General features: G+C 36.5%; 1 protein-coding gene across 13 annotated transcripts in view; it reads left to right on the top strand.

Annotated features, from left to right (window-relative positions):
* Nucleotides 1-326: 326 nt before the first annotated feature.
* LOC128902835 (long-chain fatty acid transport protein 6-like) overlaps nucleotides 327-19,072 on the top strand; it is a 40,803-nt gene continuing 22,057 nt past the window's right edge. For 5 of the 13 annotated variants that reach the window (XM_054186458.1, XM_054186460.1, XM_054186453.1 and 2 more), the window contains exons 1-10: nucleotides 327-610; nucleotides 1,209-1,250; nucleotides 4,761-5,239; nucleotides 6,155-6,367; nucleotides 7,473-7,631; nucleotides 9,326-9,450; nucleotides 12,957-13,151; nucleotides 14,492-14,582; nucleotides 16,769-16,967; nucleotides 17,352-17,449. In XM_054186458.1, coding sequence (XP_054042433.1) covers nucleotides 4,762-5,239; nucleotides 6,155-6,367; nucleotides 7,473-7,631; nucleotides 9,326-9,450; nucleotides 12,957-13,151; nucleotides 14,492-14,582; nucleotides 16,769-16,967; nucleotides 17,352-17,449 — 1,558 coding nt within the window. In that variant the 5' untranslated portion in view covers nucleotides 327-610; nucleotides 1,209-1,250; nucleotide 4,761. Of the gene's footprint in view, nucleotides 611-1,180; nucleotides 1,251-4,760; nucleotides 5,240-6,154; nucleotides 6,368-7,472; nucleotides 7,632-9,325; nucleotides 9,451-12,956; nucleotides 13,152-14,491; nucleotides 14,583-16,768; nucleotides 16,968-17,351; nucleotides 17,450-19,072 lie in introns of those variants that run through there. The other 8 variants (XM_054186456.1, XM_054186461.1, XM_054186462.1 and 5 more) reach the window with 7 other exon arrangements.

Below are 19,072 nucleotides of genomic sequence, written 5' to 3'. Positions count from 1 at the left end.
CTGTCCAGGCCTCTCTGTATGATGACACAGCCTTCTGCTGTGTCAGCCACCTCTCCCAAACTTGCTGAGAGTAGACTCTATCCTCAGATATATCAAATGTTTGCGGTATACTGAATGTATTGTATTTAGGAGTATACAAAACATCGCTAAGCTTCTTCTGTTACACTGAAACAGTCGCTTCAACGGATTAGTAATTTCCTTGCTCTACGCCTTGCTGCTTATGGTCCTTTTAAGCATATAAACTAGCAGACAATAACTGACTTCTTTCTCTTTTAACAATTAACTCTCAATACAGTCAGCGAACATACTGTGTTCCAAGATACAACGTCCGATTCCTTTTCAGTCACATGCTCAAAGATAGCAGCAAAGTTGAGGTACTGGAGAACAGGAGACCTGGGACATCCACGAGACAGAAAGGAGTCTTCAGTTGTATGTCTAGGCATGCAATCACCAGTCAAACACCATGGACATGGAGCTTCAAGAGAACACCTGCATGGATAAAATGAACATACTCAGATCATCCATGCAACCTTCCTATGAGTGATACACAGAGGCAGAAAGCATCCAACTGAACACAGGACACAAATCAAAATACAAAATCAAAAAGTTGGTAAGAAAATATTTTTTACTTATCATTCAGATGCTGGAAAAAAGCACTGGTTATGAACTTAGCTAAATTATAATGTTCAAATTTCTTTTCTAGGTAATTTCTTTTTACACAAAACAATGTTCACTGTATGTATCTGAAGCCATATCAGACTGATTCCTTAGTTCGCTGGCATTATACTTTTCTGAAGTTGTCTTCTCTGTCTTCTCTGCCTCAGTCAGATAAACATCTTAATCCATTCCTATTAATTAAACAGTGTGGCGAGCTTCACAACTGAACTTTTGCTGACCAGTGATTAGATCGTTTTTAGCAAAGGTAGCACATTGTTTTACTGAAAAAGCTGGTAGATTACTTGGAAAACAGAATATTCACTTAAATTCTTAGTGAAGGTTTGGGTTCATTGTATTCAGAAACTTTTCCTGTTTGTCATTATTCATGTTGTTGCCCAAATACTGCAAAATAGTTAATCCTGCATTTCCATACCATTGACTGCTTTCTAAGTCTTTTGTGTTTTACTTCAAGCTCAACTCTAAATAAACAGAGATACTTAAGAATTTCAATTTTCATTAAAAGGAAATGTTTTCAATCCTTGTGATTTCAGAGGAAAAGCTGAAAAGACACAAAGAGGAACAAAGCAGAGAGAGTAAGTAAGCAAACCTCCACATTTCCCCAATTTCTGACTCTATAGCAAAAAAAACCCCAACAAAATCAGTGAGTTTGGTGACGAATTTTCTTGAATTCAACTACAATTTTTTACTTCCAAATTTCAAAGCAGAGGCTATGGAGCAACTGTTGAAAAAACTAAGGCTATTAAAAGGCTACTTCTGTCTCAGGTATTTCAGAGACACCTCAGATACCTCACAGAACTAGGACATGAACTTGACATCAGGGCCAACACACAGGCTGGTTACATTCCCCTGGAACTGGAGACCATGTCTGGATAGTCTTGCCTCCTCTTTAACCGACTGCATGCCTCCTGAGTTCTTTCTCTCTCCAGTACGTCCCCTGCCTCCCAGAGCATGTGCCCAAAAAGCTGTGGATGTGTAGTAGCTCTGTGTCTGAGGTGGCAGCTCTGTTGTTTTGTTTTCCCTTTTTCTAAGAGAATAACCCCAGACCAGAGCCAGGCAAAGAGAAAAGGCGTTCAGACTGAGAAGAGCTAGCAGTCAGTTTTCATTAGAGTAGTACTTTTTGGCATAGAATGACTCTCATCAGATAAACAAATGAAGACTGAGGACTGGAAATACCAGATTGCTCATTAATTAAAACAAGGCTGAAGGAATTACTCAGTTATTTCAAGCTAATTGCTTGAGATATCTTGTAGAGATACAAATCTAGATACACAGGCAGCAAAATTCCACTGTGTCAAGCTCAGTGAAATGAACTCAAAGGAGAGATAACACAGTCAGATTTCAAGCACTTATCTTTTCCTTTGACAGAAGACCTTCACAAAAAATACCCCAAACCAAACCATGACAAAACTTGACAGTAGATGATATTGTAGGAAGAATACAAAGGTTTTGCTTGGACTGCAAATTAAGCATGCATTTGATAAGATTGGTAACAACTGAGTTGTTTCCATTTACAGCTAAATTCCAAGTTATTCATCACAGTGTATAAATAATTACTTTTTTCAAAATGCCTTGAGTTTGTCTAGATTTAAGAAAATACTTCACTGTTCTGAGCAGCTCCTTTGTTTGGAGTGTGGATTAAATTCCTGTGCATGTTCCTTTTGGGAATGTTTTGGAGAATCTTAAAGTCCAGTATCAAAAGTAAGCTAGGTGGTGCCGCCAGGGTAATGAAGACAAAAGCAGGTGTCAGGCGTAGAGCAGGTCACGGCAGGATGGCTACAGGACTGCAGCTGACTGTACGTAGCCGCGCTCAGAGAGGTGCATACTCTTTCTTAATAGTCACTCTTTCCTAATATTAATTCCTTCTATTGAACATTCTAATATTAGAAGAATATTCTAATGAATATTCTTCATTTTTTCATTTCCTGTGTTTAAGTTACATTTTTCTGTTCCATAAACAATATTTTGCTCGAACAATTCTAAAACAACGGATTGGTGGGCCTTTCCGTGCACATTCAAGTATGAAAAGGATGAACCTAAATTAATCCTGAAATGACTCTGCAGACCAAAACTTTCATGTAGCCTGTGTTAGTCTTTTGTATGTTTTATTCTACTATGTGTTCTCACTTATCCACCATGGCTATATTTGGCAATAGAAGTAATATAAGAATGATATAACCAGCCTATTATTTATTGAGTTTACTTCTGTTCTTGCCTAAAAGAAAACTAGGGCTGAGCCAAGTCTTACATCATCATCCTTTTTTTATTATTATTTTGTTTTCTCATAAGAGTATGCCTATGTGTTTTTTGGTTCCGTTTATAAACTCTGCCATTTAGACTTCCCCTAGAGCTACATTTACTGTGTGGAGCTACAGTGAATCTTGCATGCTCGTACATGTGGCAAAGAAAAACTGGTAAACATTTCCAAGTCATAGTTGAGAAGAATTTAATACCCATGAAAGTCATGAGGTCTTCTGTTTGTGCTCTCAGCCAGTAAATAACATTCTGAGAAAGCTAGAAAGTCAGAGGGAGCCATATGCAGTGAAACACAAGGTATTTTAATGACACATCTATTGTAAGAGTAAACTTGTAGCTACCTTCATTTTTTTAATATACGAAAGAAAAAAAAATTGCCTGTGACATGACATAATAAAGATGAATAAGATGCTGACTTCAGGATAACTAAGAATGTCACTTTACAAACTAGAGAGTTCAGAAAGTGATGGGTTTAAAAATTTTGTTTAGAATGTTAAAATCTCAGGCATTACATACTTTAACCTGATTTATACATTTGTATACAATTAATGCTACAACGCTTTTGTTTTTTAGCTGCTTTTTTACCCATACAATATTATATATGCTTTACAGTACATACAAGTTCCTGCTTGCTGCAAAAAATCCACAAGTTAGTATATTTACTGAGTATTGTTAAAAATGGAAACAAGCTTGATGAACATACCACAAGTACAGCTTGTCAGTAAAATATTTCTAAACAACAGTGGAGGCAACATCATTTAGAAAAGCCTCCCAGACTGCTGAAGTGTTGCTGAATCCTAGATTGTCACATAAGATGTTTCAATTATTTGTAGTAATGATGGCTGAAACTTTAAAAAGGAGAACAGTCAATGTTACACATATCAAATTGCAGGGATCCTGCATGATCTTCACAAGTTCTCCTCTATGACCATTTGAAAATATGGCGATTAATGGTTGCCTGAAATACATTAACAAAGCTAATAATTGTTATGCTAGAAAGGTTTTTTGACAAATCTTAGTAAGTGCTTGTGCATTTTGTTTGAGACTTCAGGGTATTGTTGTAAATAATGAAAATAATATAAATAATGCAAAGTTATTAAACACTATTTATTGCAAATGCCAAAAAATACTAAGGTGAAAACTGGCTACTTCAGAAAATGCAGAAGGTTCACACTAATTGCCTGAAATTTGTGTATGTTCATCAGACTGTTCAAACCTGTAGAGGATTAGATGATGGTCTCAAATTCTATTGGACCAAAAAAACAACTCAGGCAGCAACGAAAAACATACTTGGTGCATCTTACAGATGCATGATATTTAACACACTTTCATAATATACATACAATACTATACGATTTAATTGTTTGTTTCCATTTTTATTAGGATTTGTCATAGTACAATAAACAATCTAGACAAATTTTTTACTCCAAGTTAAAAAAAGTGCCAAATTGTTTCCTGCATTTATATCGTCTTTTCTTTGTTATTTGTATACTTTTTAAATTTCTAAATTTCCTTCTTGTATTTAATTGTCAACGTCTTTTTCATTCTACTGTCATCCTGGACACATTCTTTACTCTGAATGAACTCCTCTGTCCTTATGGACTGCACAATCTTCTTTGCTCTTCACTCCCTTTTTCTTTTTCATATTGTTCTGGTCCTTTGTAGTCTAGTAAATTTCAACATGGTATTTTTAAAAGTTCTCAGATTAATTGGTGGAAATGTAATTAGCTTATTAACTTCCAGTCTCTGTCTTAAAAATAATTATTAATTATATTAATGTACTGTATTTTATATCTCTGAAATACCTAATCTATTATTTCCCCCCCAAGCATGCTATGCACGTGGCTTTCGACAATTGCTGGAGGAATAGTGGTGCTGTGTGTCTCTCTGAAGATCTTTTTCCCGTATTTCTGGGAAGATCTGATTTACTTCTTGAGGCGGAAAAGATTAAAGGCAATGGTAAAGAAATGGGCAAGCCATGGAATTCTCTCCATAATTGACCTTTTCATTCAGAGAGTGGGAAAGATTCCCCACAAGCCATTCCTCATCTACGAAGGGAAGGTGCACACCTATCAGGATGTGGACAGGAGGAGTAACAGGGTAGCACAGGTTTTGCTACACTATGGGAATCTGAAAAAAGGTGACACTGTGGCCCTGCTGATGGGTAATGGACCTGACTTCATCCACGTCTGGTTTGGGCTGGCCAAGCTGGGCTGTGTGGTGGCCTTTCTTAACTTCAATGTGCACTCTAGATCTCTCCTGCACTGCGTTGATACATGTGCAGCAAAAGCATTGGTGATAGGAGAAGGTAAGTTCTGTACCATGTTTGACTTAATACGGAATTTCTACTGCTTTATGCTTTTTATCAAAAATGGAAAATCAGAGCCATTTAAAGCTGCAAGCACTTCATATATACATACGCAGATGCTGGCTAAAACAGTTCTGTTTAAATTTCAAGTGTATCTGCACCAAAAATATGTGGAACTAATTAGTATAATAAAAGGGTTAAATCTGAAACTCTCCAAATACTGGACAATATACCAGCAGAGAGAGTCATGCATCAGCAAGTGAGGAGCCTGGGGAGATACTTTAGAATTATCTCATTTCCATCTATTGGCTTATGTAGATACAAACCACTGACTACATGAAGACTCATATTCCCTTTCTTAGTGGTGATTTCCTTCAGCTCAAAATTTTCACATGCAAATTTATGTTTACTTTTTAACTACTTTAAAGTAGTGGTCCCAAGGTAGCATTGCTTGGAGGAGGGAACAGTGTGCCGAGCTGTAATTTTGGCCCTCTTACTGGCATATTATGTAATACTGGGAAATTTAATCAATCTTTCTCCTCCTCTTCTCCTATCCTTAATGCAGGTTGGCAATACTTCCATAATTCTGTATGAACCCATGAGGGCTCATCAGTTGGTATGTGTACCAAGCTTTAAAATGTATGTTGTAGCATACCAATTAAATTAAATCCTATATATTAGTGTCACCACGTAAGATCAGGGAGTTTTACCTATTACAATTAAAGCCATGTGAGAAGTATAGGGAAATTAAACATCGTGATTTTTTTTTCACTGTCCAATAGATGTGTTAGTCCTGCTGCAGGCTGTGATAGGTTCACTGTATGCAGTGGTAGGGTATATAATTCCAATGTAGGCAATCAGGTCTTTAGTTCTAATTATTTTAATATTAAGCATATATTTTTTTTAACTTGGCAGATTGTTTGGCATCAACAGAGAAAGAATTTATTTTTCATCTCTTGGAAAATAATGTTGCTGTCTGGCTGATGAGCACCAGTTCTCCTTTCCAGCATGTTCACACTATACCAGACAAACTAGACAAGGTGCCAGACCACCCTGTTCCATCTCACCTTAAAGTTGTCACTAACATAAGAAACACAGCTATGTATATCTTCACATCTGGAAGTACAGGTGAGGATGTGTACTAACAAAGTACAACTGCAGCTCTCTGAAAACAAAGGTGGTATAAATCTAGCAATAAGGCAGGCACACATACAGGCAGAACTTGAATTTTTAAGTTTAGATAAGGAGGAACTCATTTAGTTACAAGCATAGTACACTTTAAACCATTTTTGCCTTGTCATAACAAGGACGTAATTCCAGTTAGCAAACTGTCACATAGATATTCCACGGCTGAGCTTTATTTCTTAAATATAAGGCCAGTAAAGTCAGCCTCTAACAGCAGATCAGAGTCCACAGTGACAGGATTTTACAGGTCTATCCTAAAAAGAAATATGGCCAGCACAACTGCTTGGGCTTTGGGAGAAAACTTTTCCTCTGAGACTGGCGTGAATAATGAGGTTTCACCTTCCCTCACTGGGAAAAAAAGGAGAATCCTTCCTCTAGCCAAGCCAAACAACCTTGTAAAAGTCATTCCTATCGCAAATAGATGAGTGGAACAGTGGCCACTCAGAAGCTTTCCCATTCTCACTTTGTGGCAAGGGAACACTGTGTGCACAGTCGGTCTGTGCTCGCCAGTGAAGGGTATGGACTTTCTCCTGAAGATGAAGCAGAAAAGAAGATTAAATAGAATCATAGAATCATAGAATCACAGAATGTGTTGGGTTGGAAGGGACCTCTTTAGATCATCTAGTCCAACGCCCCTGCAGCGAGCAGGGACATCTTCAACTCGATCAGGTTGCTCAGAGCCTCATCAAGCCTGGCCTTGAATGTCTCCAGGGATGGGGCCTCCATCACCTCTCTGGGCAACCTGTTCCAGTGTCTCACCACCCTCATTGTAAAGAACTTCTTCCTAATGTCTAACCTAAACCTACCCTGCTCTAGTTTAAAACCATTGTCCCTCGTCCTATCGCTACATAAATAGCCTTACAGTCAAAAAGACTGAAAAAGCTGAGAGACTAAGGAGCTATACTCGTGAGATAAAGACTGAAGGATGGGACAAAGACTCAGAAGAAATGACACTTCTCCCTGTACATTCCAACCATAATACTATTTGCAATAAAATGATTAATGCAAGCAGTACATTTATAATTTTTTGCTCTTCTCCCTTTGACAGGTTTCCCAAAAGCTGCTATCATCACTCATCTAAGAGCTCTATCTGCCAGCTTACTATTTACTCAGTGTGGTGCGGTTTCTCAGGATATTATGTATCTCACTCTTCCCTTGTACCACATAAGTGCTTCTCTTCTTGGCATCAGCGGATGCATTGAATTAGGTAATATTTACCTTCTAGTGAGGTTTCATTAACTGCAGAATGCTGTAACATTTTATTATTTGGTGAGTAACTCCATTTGGTGAATAACTCAAATATTATGTCTACCAATAGACTTTTGTCATGTTCTCATTTTTATCACCTTCTCCAGCCTGCAAACAATATCTAAGATATATGCATAATTTTTGAAGCTTAGAACAGACACCAATTGTTGCATAGATCCAATATAACATGACTTGAGGTCTGTGTATCACAAACACCACATATGTTCTGTAGGCTTAACCTGAAATCACATCTGTATCCTACACCAAGAGTCTAAAAGGGCATTCCCATAGGCATCTGAGAAGTCCAGCTTGATGTCAGAAGGTACAAATGCATTGTGGAAGCTCTAACTAACCTTCAGAATAAAGTTAACTAAAAGTGTTTTGAAGCATTTTGAGTCACATATTTGAGCAGCACATATAGAATTAGATTCATGATATAAAAGTGAAGGAAAGGAAGAATGATGTAGCCTCCCTATTTGATTCTGATAATGGGAGTTACCTGTAGAGGGCTAGCAATAAGGTATTTTTTCAGATATGTCCTCCTTTCCCGTTTTTAGAGCCTTACCCAGATGTTGGTTTTGGTATGATAAGTATATACCTGGACTGTTTTAAAAGCCATTTCAATGCTTTGTTTCTTCAGGAACAGCATGGGTAGGCATGCTGGGCTACAGCAACTGATAACAAGACTGCTGCTGCCTAACAGGAACAAAAAAGGGATGGGAATAGTAGTGTATAAAAAGGTTTGAATCTATGATTTGTCTTGGAAGAGAAAATGTAGAGTAACAGCTTTCTTGGGTGGGCCATTGAGATGGGGGCTCTGGGGAGCCTGAGATTCAAATGACAAGGCTTGAGGTGAGTGAGGCTGAAGAGCTCTTGAGAGGGCTTCAAGTCTTGCATAAGACAGTACCTGGGTCAGGGAGGAACTGGCAAGCTAGGAACAAGCAGACCAGAAGGGATTCAGAACATGGAAGGCACTGGTAAGCTTTATGTGGGACAAACAGGAGGATCCAGGCAAAAACGAAATTTTGGAAAGAATAGAAATAGGGAAATTTGTAAATTCTTGGCTGACTTATAAAGTTTTCAGTTTTTTCATTTATAAAAAACTGTGAAAAAGGGACAGGGTGGCAGACAGGAGAGGTCTAGGATGTGGTGACTTTTAGAATGGAAAGCTCTGAAGGAACTTCAGGGCCACACAAACAAAAGATTGAGGATGATGAGTTGACATGAAACCGTAAAAGGGGAGTGAGACAGACTTTGAGCCGGTTTCCCTTCCACCACTTCTCACATAAGTAGAGGAGCTGTGAGCTCCATGCGAAGCTCTCTTTTTTCAGAGTTACAGCAGTCACCATCTTGACAGAAACAAAATGGTTAGGCTTTGCCCTATTCCTAACAGCTGGAGATGACTAAAAGGTTCGCTTCTGCTGCTTCTGATACTTTAAGTTACTATTCAGAAAAAGAAGCAAGGCTCCATTGTGCTAGTCACACTTAGCAGAAAGATCTTGCCAGAAATAACTTACAATTTATTTAAATAGCTGAATTTATCATTAGTTGAATTAAGAGAAATACAACATTTTATTTTTTTTAACAATAGTGGTAAAAGATAAGAAAGCTTTTAAAGGTTATTTTGAATTTTCTTGTGTTTTCATCACCTAGGAGCAACTTGTGTTTTGAAGAAGAAATTCTCTGCCAGTCAGTTTTGGAATGACTGTAGAAAATACAATGTTACAATGTTTTTGTACATAGGAGAACTCTGTCGCTACCTCTGTAACCAGCCCACTGTAAGTTATTGTTTGCAAATGCTGCTTGAAAATACAGCAAATCTGTATTTTATAAGTCATATAGATTTACCCATTTCCCAATGATATAGTATGTTTAATGTTTGACAGTTTTTTTCCAGTGTATGTAAAATTCAGGTCTTGCGTTCCTTGTAGTTCTATGATAGCAATCAAGTTTATATCAGCAAACATAGTGGTTACACAGAAATAAGCGTTGTAGGATGGGACAGCCATGCCCAAACAATAACAAAAATTCTTCTGTAAAGCCAAGATTGTTTGCTTTTCATCCTAGCGATAGGCAAGACACAGGTCAGCAAGGAAAAGCTATAAGCAGTAAAAGATTTGTCATACTCAATGATCAAACAAGAGCCTGAGCAAGATTAAATGATTAACCACCACCACTGTACTGTTCCAAAGTAGTTACTTATTAAAAGAGACTACTCTATTCAGTACTTAATGGCTGATAATTAAATTTTGTATGGGTCTGAAACTGCTGAATACGTTTTTGTTTGTTGAAATTTTTTTCTGAAGAGGTGTTCCAAAGGCACATTTTGGTCCATGGCTGTGTATATGATGATAAAATTACCTGTATAAAGCCGAAGTACTTTGGCTTTACACAGATACTTTTTTTACTTTTTATACTTTGGCTTATCTGTGTGAAGCCAAAGTACTAATAGTGTGGTGCAAAATCTTGGTCGCCCATGGGATAACAGTCAGAAGAACACAGGAGCTAAATCATGATCAGATTTAGGGCAAAAGCAAGATGTCACCAAACGGAGCAGCAGCAGACAATCAAGTCTGAAAATATTTATTATATTGCAACACTTGTTTTTCGATCATGGTAGAAAATGTTGGTTAATTTTCTTAATTTTATACTTGGGAGTTAGGAAGTTACTGAAGGGAGGCGACAAGAAGTATTCCCACCTACCACAGAAAACATAATGTACCACAGAAAACATCGTGTACCATAGAAAACAAGGTTCAAACTCATTGACCAATGCTCCAACCGCATTGGTCAGACATTGGCGCAAGAACTAGCAACAAGGGAACATCTGAGAGAATCCACCAGCTGGTTTGAACAGAGACCTATTACTGTGTGGTCCGGACGTAGGAGAGGGGTCAAAGACAGAAAGGTATTAGAGGGAACAAGCCAGGCAAGCTGTTGGCCAGAACTCAAGTCTGTACAAACATTATGTCAGTAGTCCATGGACCAAAAAAACAAAGGAATAATTACCTAGGCCAAACTAGTTGTGTAAAGGTCTCTCTTGCAGTAAAAGGCAGGAAGAACTTTGTTTACTTGGCTAAACAACAAGAATTTAACAGAGAAGATAGTGATATTTAACTGGCAACTCATATGAAGAAGGAAAACCAGAAACATGGCCTAGCTGAGTTGTGGAAGCTGAGGATGCCAACAGAACCGGATCAGGATAAACACGGAGGCCTGTTAAGATCAGATACCTAACTGAAGTATAACATATATAACCTCTAATGTACCACACAGGTTCTTCCACAGTGAAAGAAACCTGTGCAGGCTAATAAGCCAGCCAGCTACATTTCACCCGCACTCCTTGTACTGTGGCATGCTAGAGCACAGCAGTTCCGGTCTTGCCCAGGACTAGGGCTACCTAGGATGAGGGACCTGTTGGAGTATGACCTGTTAGGTCATATCCTGGATGTCTGTCCTTACCTCCTTTCACAGAGCATGCCTAGGTCTCACATTGAAATTGAGAAAGAACATGGATTTGGGAACTAGGAGACACTCCTGGATTTCTTGATAGACAGAAACTCTAGACACTGCTCTCTGACTAAATGTGTCAACAGGAAGCCTACCCAGCATCCGTGTATCTATCAAAATTAAATTTTAAATGTGGTACCCCATAGAAGTTAATAAACAAAACAGAATTTATGTCAAGGAATGTTTTTAAAGAGAACCACACAACTTCTAAAATGAAGATATTTTAAAATTCAAGGTAATGCAGGGAAGTCCTGCGGATTGTTATACCAGGGATGAAACAAGGTAAGCATAACAGTTTCTCCTACACTTATAAACTCTGAAGCTCCTGAGATTTACTCTAAGTCCAAGAGTCTCACCAGCTGTTTTGAAAAAAAAAACAACAAAAAACAACTGAAATCCATTATTTCATCCTGAAGACCAAGTGCTGAAGAAGGGACAATATTAGGCTTGAAGTAACTCTCACAGTCACCCTCCCAATCAGCCTGTGATCATATACATGTGATCAAACCATGCTATTCTGGTTTACCATTAAAACTACAAAAGAAAACAGAGCTCATTAACCAGAAGCAGGGAAGTCTCCACTCTTGTTTTTATCAGCTGGTGTTTAATCTGTATTAGAGCCGATCCTATTGTGGTAAGTAATTTATCTGCCATAAAATGGAGCTCTGTATCGAATGAAATTGTCTGTTTGAATCCAAAGTTCACAAAATAATTTTATGTGGTATTTTTAGAAGTGAAAAAGTCGAAACACTGCTTCTGCTAAAACATTTCAGTGTAATTCTTACGCAGTGTTCCATTTTGAAATCATTTTAATATTACATAGAAATAAAATATATTTTTACAATTTTTAAAGTTTAAAATAACACTGAAATAGAAACAAAATGCATTTATTTGGTTTGAAGAAACCATTCCTGTGGACCTGAAATAATTTTATTTTCTGCTGTCATTCAGCCATGGCAGTAATTTAATTACTCAGTCCCAACTACTCAAAAAAATTTGGGGGCTCTTCCATAGGCCAAGTCTTTGACTATAGGCCTATATATATGATGTTAAGCAGTCTGGCCCAATGCAGAAAATATTTACGTAAGAAAGTACTTGAGTAGTTTGCCACAATAATGACATAACTGACATGTGACAATGACAAATTAACAACTACATTTTAACTGCAGATTTCATTACCATCTTTTCTGAATTTGGATTTAAGATTAAAAACTGCACCTAATCATATGAGATATGGTGAGGAGCTTTAAGTCATTCTGCTACTTTTTCAGGTTCTTTAGGCAACCTGTCAGATGTGTAAAATTTACTACCAAATACCATTACATGTAGAACTGACCATAGCATGTCACAAGCGTTTTCTAAAACATGATTTTATTTATGCAGAAAAATTTCTTTCTTTGGTTCAGAAAGGAATTTCCATTCTATGGGAAATGGCACTCATTTAAAACCTACTTATTTACATTTTTAAGATAAATTAATTCTTTTAAACTTTGTAATATATATCTCAGTTATAGAACTTAGAAGTGAAAACAAAAAGAACTACAGAAATAAAATTTTCACCTTATAAAAATCCTTCTACCTCAGACTAACAAGAATTCTAATGATTATCTGTTTGATTTTTACAAAACAAATACCATTCTGTGAAGTATTTTAGCCAAAGTAGCAGTTTATAAAGGAAAATTGTTCTAATAGAAAATTTTAGATCAACTCAAGGTTGAGTAGGTTTAGACCTACTTTTCTCATCTGCAGAATGTTTCTTTTTGGCTGTTCACAGAAAGAAGAGGACAGAGTTCACAAAGTGCGCATTGCTCTAGGAAATGGTATCAGACCTGCTGTCTGGAAAGAATTTCTGATGAGGTTTGGCCCAATTAAAATATTTGAATTCTATGGATCCACAGAAGGGAATCTTGGTTTCTTGAACTATACTAATAAAATAGGAGCTGTGGGCCGTGCTGGCATCTTCTCAAAGGTAAATGTAATCAAATCAACCAACCAACCAGTTAACCAGCCAACCAAAAAAAAGCATATGAAAGGCAGAAATTATAAAAAGCAGGAAAGTGTACGAGGAAGAACCTCCTTACTACAGTCCAGATGTAAAAAAAATTGATTCATGGAAACAGAAACCTTATTAGCCTCTTACTTGACTCTATTCACTGTACACATACTGTGAAGCTAGAATAAATACACAGAACAAGTCCACAGAAACTGAAATTACTGCTTCGTGTATGCAACTTTCCCCCCAGAATATAAAAAAAACCCGACCCTGACTCTGTATAAGTGCCTATCCACAAGACTAATTCATGATATTTTTGTTGAAGTTTACTTATCATTCTGAAAACTCACAGATGATGTGATGAGGCAGAAATTAGTTTTGATTTTACTTTTATTACGTTCCAGAGCAAATTTATTCATTGACTGCATTTTCACTCATTAAAACCAATGTCACACTTTCTTCTCTGAAATAAACAAAACAAAGAAATTCAAAATTCTCAGCAAATAAAGGAGAAAACTAAAAATCTCAAGATATCTGAACTATAAAATTTATATATCCACCCATAAAAATGCCTTGACAGTCTCCAATGTTTTTCCTATTTGTACAGGTGCTTTGTGAATCATGAATATTATACTACAATAAAATACTGTTCAAATGTTACTAAAGATTCAGATCAGTTAACATCAAAAACAGATTGATTACTTCCAAATGACTTCTGCTTTTAATCTGAGACACTGAAAATCCCTTCCCATGGCCATAATAAAAACTCTGCAATGCTTTTCATCTTTTAGCAATCTTAACTATGCGGACAGGGGATGAAGGGAGGAAAGCCTAAATCAAACTGTTGAGTTGTAAGTTTCCACTTGGATGTGGCTGGAGTAATCTTTGAGATGTCTGTAAATTTAATTTGGATTTTTTGTCAGAGAATCTTCTTGATTTGCATTCCAGTAATGCCAAGCCTCTACTTAGAAATGTATGGTAGTTTTAAAGAAAAATTGACAATTTCATCAAAAGCACTGTTTCGGTTTACTTTATATAAATTATTTGAAACTGACCATACTCTAAAACAATGGATTTCTTTTTATCAATAAAGGAGATGAACACTTCACCTCTATATGTATACTTAGTGTTACCATGGTATGAACACTTTCTGATAATTGCTCCTCAGGATACTGTCAGTATATTTCAGGCTCTTCCAAATCTTTCAAATTCAATTGGGTCCTATCCATTAATTCAAAACAACTTTAATCAGAACAACTGAAAAGTGAGTAAAACAGTGAGGTTTTTAAGTATGCATATGCACTTTCTTTGTTTAGTTCCTACATTCTTTTGAGTTGTTGAAATATGATGTCTGGAAACAAGAACTTATGATGGATGAAAACGGAAGGTGTAAGAAAGCACCCACAGGTAAGAAAAAATATTAGTTATCTATTAACTAACAGATACCTCAGTTTAGATGGTGATATTTTGTGACAGGGATTAACTCTGTATTCTGTGAACAACAGGTTCTTGATATACGCTTGGAACTTGAAAATGACACAGGAAAAATATATGATCAATAGATCCAAATATGGATCTACTGCTAATATATCCAATAACCTATCCAACTATTTATAATAGACAAAAATATCCCAAAATACAACAATATAAGAACAACATCAATATTCTGGGCTAAGAATGTTTTTATTCTCACCTGCAAAAACTTGTTCACATTCCTGAACAAACCCGATTTCTTAGTGCTGCTTTTTTTGCAAATAAAATGGACACAGTAATTCCTAGATATACTGTGTTCTGAGATTAGGTGTTTACACATGCTTTCTGAATTCCAAATTTCAAGTTCCGAGGAAGAACAGTACCATTTCAAAATCTGGATAATATTTTTCATATTTTTACATGTAGTGACCAAAACAGAATTAACTATTTAGTACCTAGAGTTGCATAGAATCTCTAAATTCCTACTTAGAATGGAATACTCTACTCAAATTGCTGAAAGTCCCAGGCTGAAAATAAGATGGCTTCACAGCTGAGAATATCTTTGAGAAAAATCCTGAAAAGTGACTCTCACAAAAGGCGTAGCGCTGTATTTTTCTAAATATAAGATAATAAATGACTTACTAAAGTCACATTAAATATCTGTGTGTCTGGGCACACAAACATGAATCCATGGGTGTCAAAGTTAACAGTTCTGGGAAAAAGTCTTAAACATCGCTAGTTTTAGCATGTAGATTTAACTATCATCGAGACAAAATTCCAGAAAGCAAAAAAGAGGTTTGTACAGCTGACTAAAACAATAATATTTTTCATGCTAACGTCAGGTCTCAATGACACATAGCAGTATTGGTCACCAAAGCCGCAATTATTATTACTTATTTCTGAAAATAAATTATATTCTGGTAGTAGTACTGGAATATAAGTACCAACTATTAATTATTTCTAATGATACATTATGTGCTGATAATATCTAAATCAAGCAAAACAATGATATTTTTTTTCTTGAAAGAAGCTTGCTTCCTCACTACAGTTAGATTATAAACTGGACAAAAATTCTTGGTTTTCAGGGAAATTGATAAAATGCCTTGTTTCATGACACAATTAGAAAAATTTTGCAGGTTGTTAAACATTTTTTTAGATAACTCTGAAGCCATCACTGGATGTAATGTGAGACAGTAATGACACCAAATTCCCAAATTGGAATAGAGAATCATCCTGTAACATTGACTGGGGCTTAGGACAATTCTTTTTTAAATTCAACATTTTGGGTTGCTTTTTCTTTTCTTATAAAGCATGCATCCTATTTGCAGCAATGCCATCTCCTCTTCTGAAGAGTAACTTGAACTTTCATTCCACATTGGAGTTCGAAACAATAAAGAGGATTTAATAGAAGAGGCAGGCACACAGCTATGAAGAAAACTATTTGTTTGAAAACATCTCCATACCTCTGTTGTAGGAAAGACAATAAAAATCTTTAGAAGATGGAAATGTCATTTAACCTCAGGAACAGACTGAGTAATAAGCAAGTACCTATCATAGATACAGAATAATAAAATAGCATTTTAAAAGGGCATCCTGAGCCAATTCCAACGAAGTCAATGGAAGTTTTGCCCTTGATATAAATGGGACTTTTACCGTCAGCAACAAGGAGTGATGGCCAGTAGGAAAACTCCAGGGACTCCTTGATGTTCAGAGGCCCAGGCACATTATGGTTTACAAAGTGCATTTCCACACCAGCACAGGGCTGAGATCAGTAGCAATCCTGACCTCCAGAAAAACAGAAAGCACAAGAGGTTAGGCACTGTGTTTTTCCCCCATGTGTATTGGTTGACTACCAGCACCTTTTTAAAATGACAAAATAGTCACCCTTTCATTTGGCAAATGCTTTTTCAGGGTAAGTGATGTACACTGCACTGCAAAAAGGTCTAGCTTTTCAGAAGAGAAGGAAGAAAAATTATGTGTTCCCTCTTCCACTCACCTATTTCTGCTGTTCAGGAAATAGTTATGGAAATGTAGCAATAAGATTTTTAATATGATACTTTATGTTCTAAATAGTTCACTGTATATATGGGTTTTTTGCATACCCTTTGCATGGCCTGCAGGTAAACCTGGTCTTCTAGTTGTCCAAGTTACTCAGGATGCCCCATTTTCTGGATATGCTGGAAATAACGAAGCCTCAGAGAAGAAACTCCTGCGTAATGTGTTTGTGGAAGGAGATGTGTATTTTAACACAGGAGACCTCCTAGTGATGGATGAAGATGGCTTCCTCTACTTCACTGACCGGGTGGGAGACACTTTCAGGTACGAAACAGAGTTAACAGTAGATCCAGTGAACTTGCAAGAAATCATGCATAGGAAGGACTGGATGACATGAGTCAGACTTGAACCTGGTAAGTATTAACTTTGTTTTAACAGAAACATTAAGGATTGCAATCAAAGTCCACTAAAGGTCACACCAACACAGTAGAATTTTTTAAATTCGAGTCAAGTGGCACTTTTGTTTCTTTTAAGTTTGTGGTCTCAAATGACATGGCACTAAATCAGAAAATAATTTATCTGTCTAGACTCCTCAGTTAAGAATAACAGTAGTCCAGATTAAAAGTAGTGCTCCATCACATAAAGCCATGTATAGAATAAAAATTTGTTAGCTAATATCTATGTTATTTTAAAAAATATTTTCAACAGGTGGAAAGGAGAAAATGTTGCCACTGTAGAAGTCGCGGAGATCATTAGCATGATGGATTTTGTCCAAGAAGTTAATGTTTATGGTGTAAGCATAGAAAGTAAGACATTCCCTATAGTTTGAGAATACAAAATGAAAATAGTAATTTCATACTCTATCCTTTCTGTTATTGCAACACAATGCATACTTATATATAAGGAAATAAATGGTATCAACTTGGCAATTCAGGCTTTCCTAGAACACTTTGAAATTTCAGTTTCAATAAAATGCTTTATTTAATAAATGTGATATGCTGAAATTTTGTAATGAATGGCAGAAACATCAGGGTGAAATAAAACTCGTAACAGACGTGAGAAGCACAAAGATAGAAACTACAGAATACTTCTCTTAGGCTACAGGCTTTCATCTGAAAAATAGAAAATGGGGCATAATAAAAGATGCCACATCTGAAAACACCTATCACTATCTTGTAAGAACAGTCCTAGAAGATATGTATTTTTTCACAATTGGAATGTTCCAAATTACATATGGTACTTCATAAAAATATATAATACCATGCTGAGCAACTGTACCAACTAAATTACAAGATGAGGCAGAAAATTGCTCAGAAGATGCATCCATTGAGTGAATGGGTTGAGAAAGGCAACTTTCTCAGCTGAATAGCTGTTCTATGTTTCCTTTGGATAAATGCAAACAAAGCCTAGTATTATTAAAAGAAACTAGTCGCATGAAGAAGAAGCTATCAAGAGACAAGCTGCTACTTAGCACTAAGAGATGAAAGACAATGGATTCAAAGAAAGAGGAAATATGAAAATAAATATGAAAATAAAATAAACAAAAGGCCATAATCTGAATGGTTGATCAGCAGTTGCTGTCAAATGCCAATATGTTCATTTGTGGGAGATAACATCCTCAAGGGCATGCAACTAAAACTGTAACCTCACGTGGAAAGTATATCTCATTCTCATCTACAGTTGGAGCTGACAAGAAGGGCTACTGCAATCTCAGGCAGCGAATAGCACATCAAAACAAAACCTCAAGAAATTAAGAATCACATTCATTCTTGGTTGTAGTGTTAATAAAATCTAAATAGCATAGTCTTTCATATTTCTGAATTAATATTGCCAAAACAAACTACATAGCATATTACCAATTAAACAACTGAAAGTTAATTTTCATGAAGAGGGAACATCCATATTTTATTTTCCCGGTGTTGTGGCCACACCTCAAAGCTTCTCTTTCATTCTGGACAGATTTAACTGTGGCAGCCCATTTCTTCTAATTCAGATGTTTTGTCCATTTGGAATTTTCATTTGTGTTTGAATAGAAAAAGCAGGAACTATGTTTGATACGTCTTTTTTAAAAGAGTTTTGTTTCTATTTTCATGTCAAACATAATTTGCTGCTTGTAATTTACGAAGAGGCACTTCCCCTGTTTGTCACTAATTTGTCTGTGGAATAGAGCAGAAAACACTCAGCACTGCTTATACAATGTACAATAGCCACTAGACTTTATACAGACAGAGCACAGTCTCATACATGTCTATGTCCATCTTTCGCACGAGTCTTTGTGCAGGTGCGTTCAGCTTTTTATGGAACTAATGGTCACTCAGTATTTTATTAGACCACTGTGTTACCAATGTTAAGATAGAGCAAAGCAGGAAGAGAACCTAGCAGCCAGCTCCCAGCCATACAGAATTCCTAATAAAAAGAGGTCGGTGACA

Source organism: Rissa tridactyla, chromosome Z, assembly GCF_028500815.1.
Source record: "Rissa tridactyla isolate bRisTri1 chromosome Z, bRisTri1.patW.cur.20221130, whole genome shotgun sequence".
Taxonomy (NCBI): Eukaryota; Metazoa; Chordata; class Aves; order Charadriiformes; family Laridae; genus Rissa; species Rissa tridactyla.
Note: the sequence above shows the minus strand (reverse complement) of the source record. Positions and strands in the feature narration are given on the sequence as shown.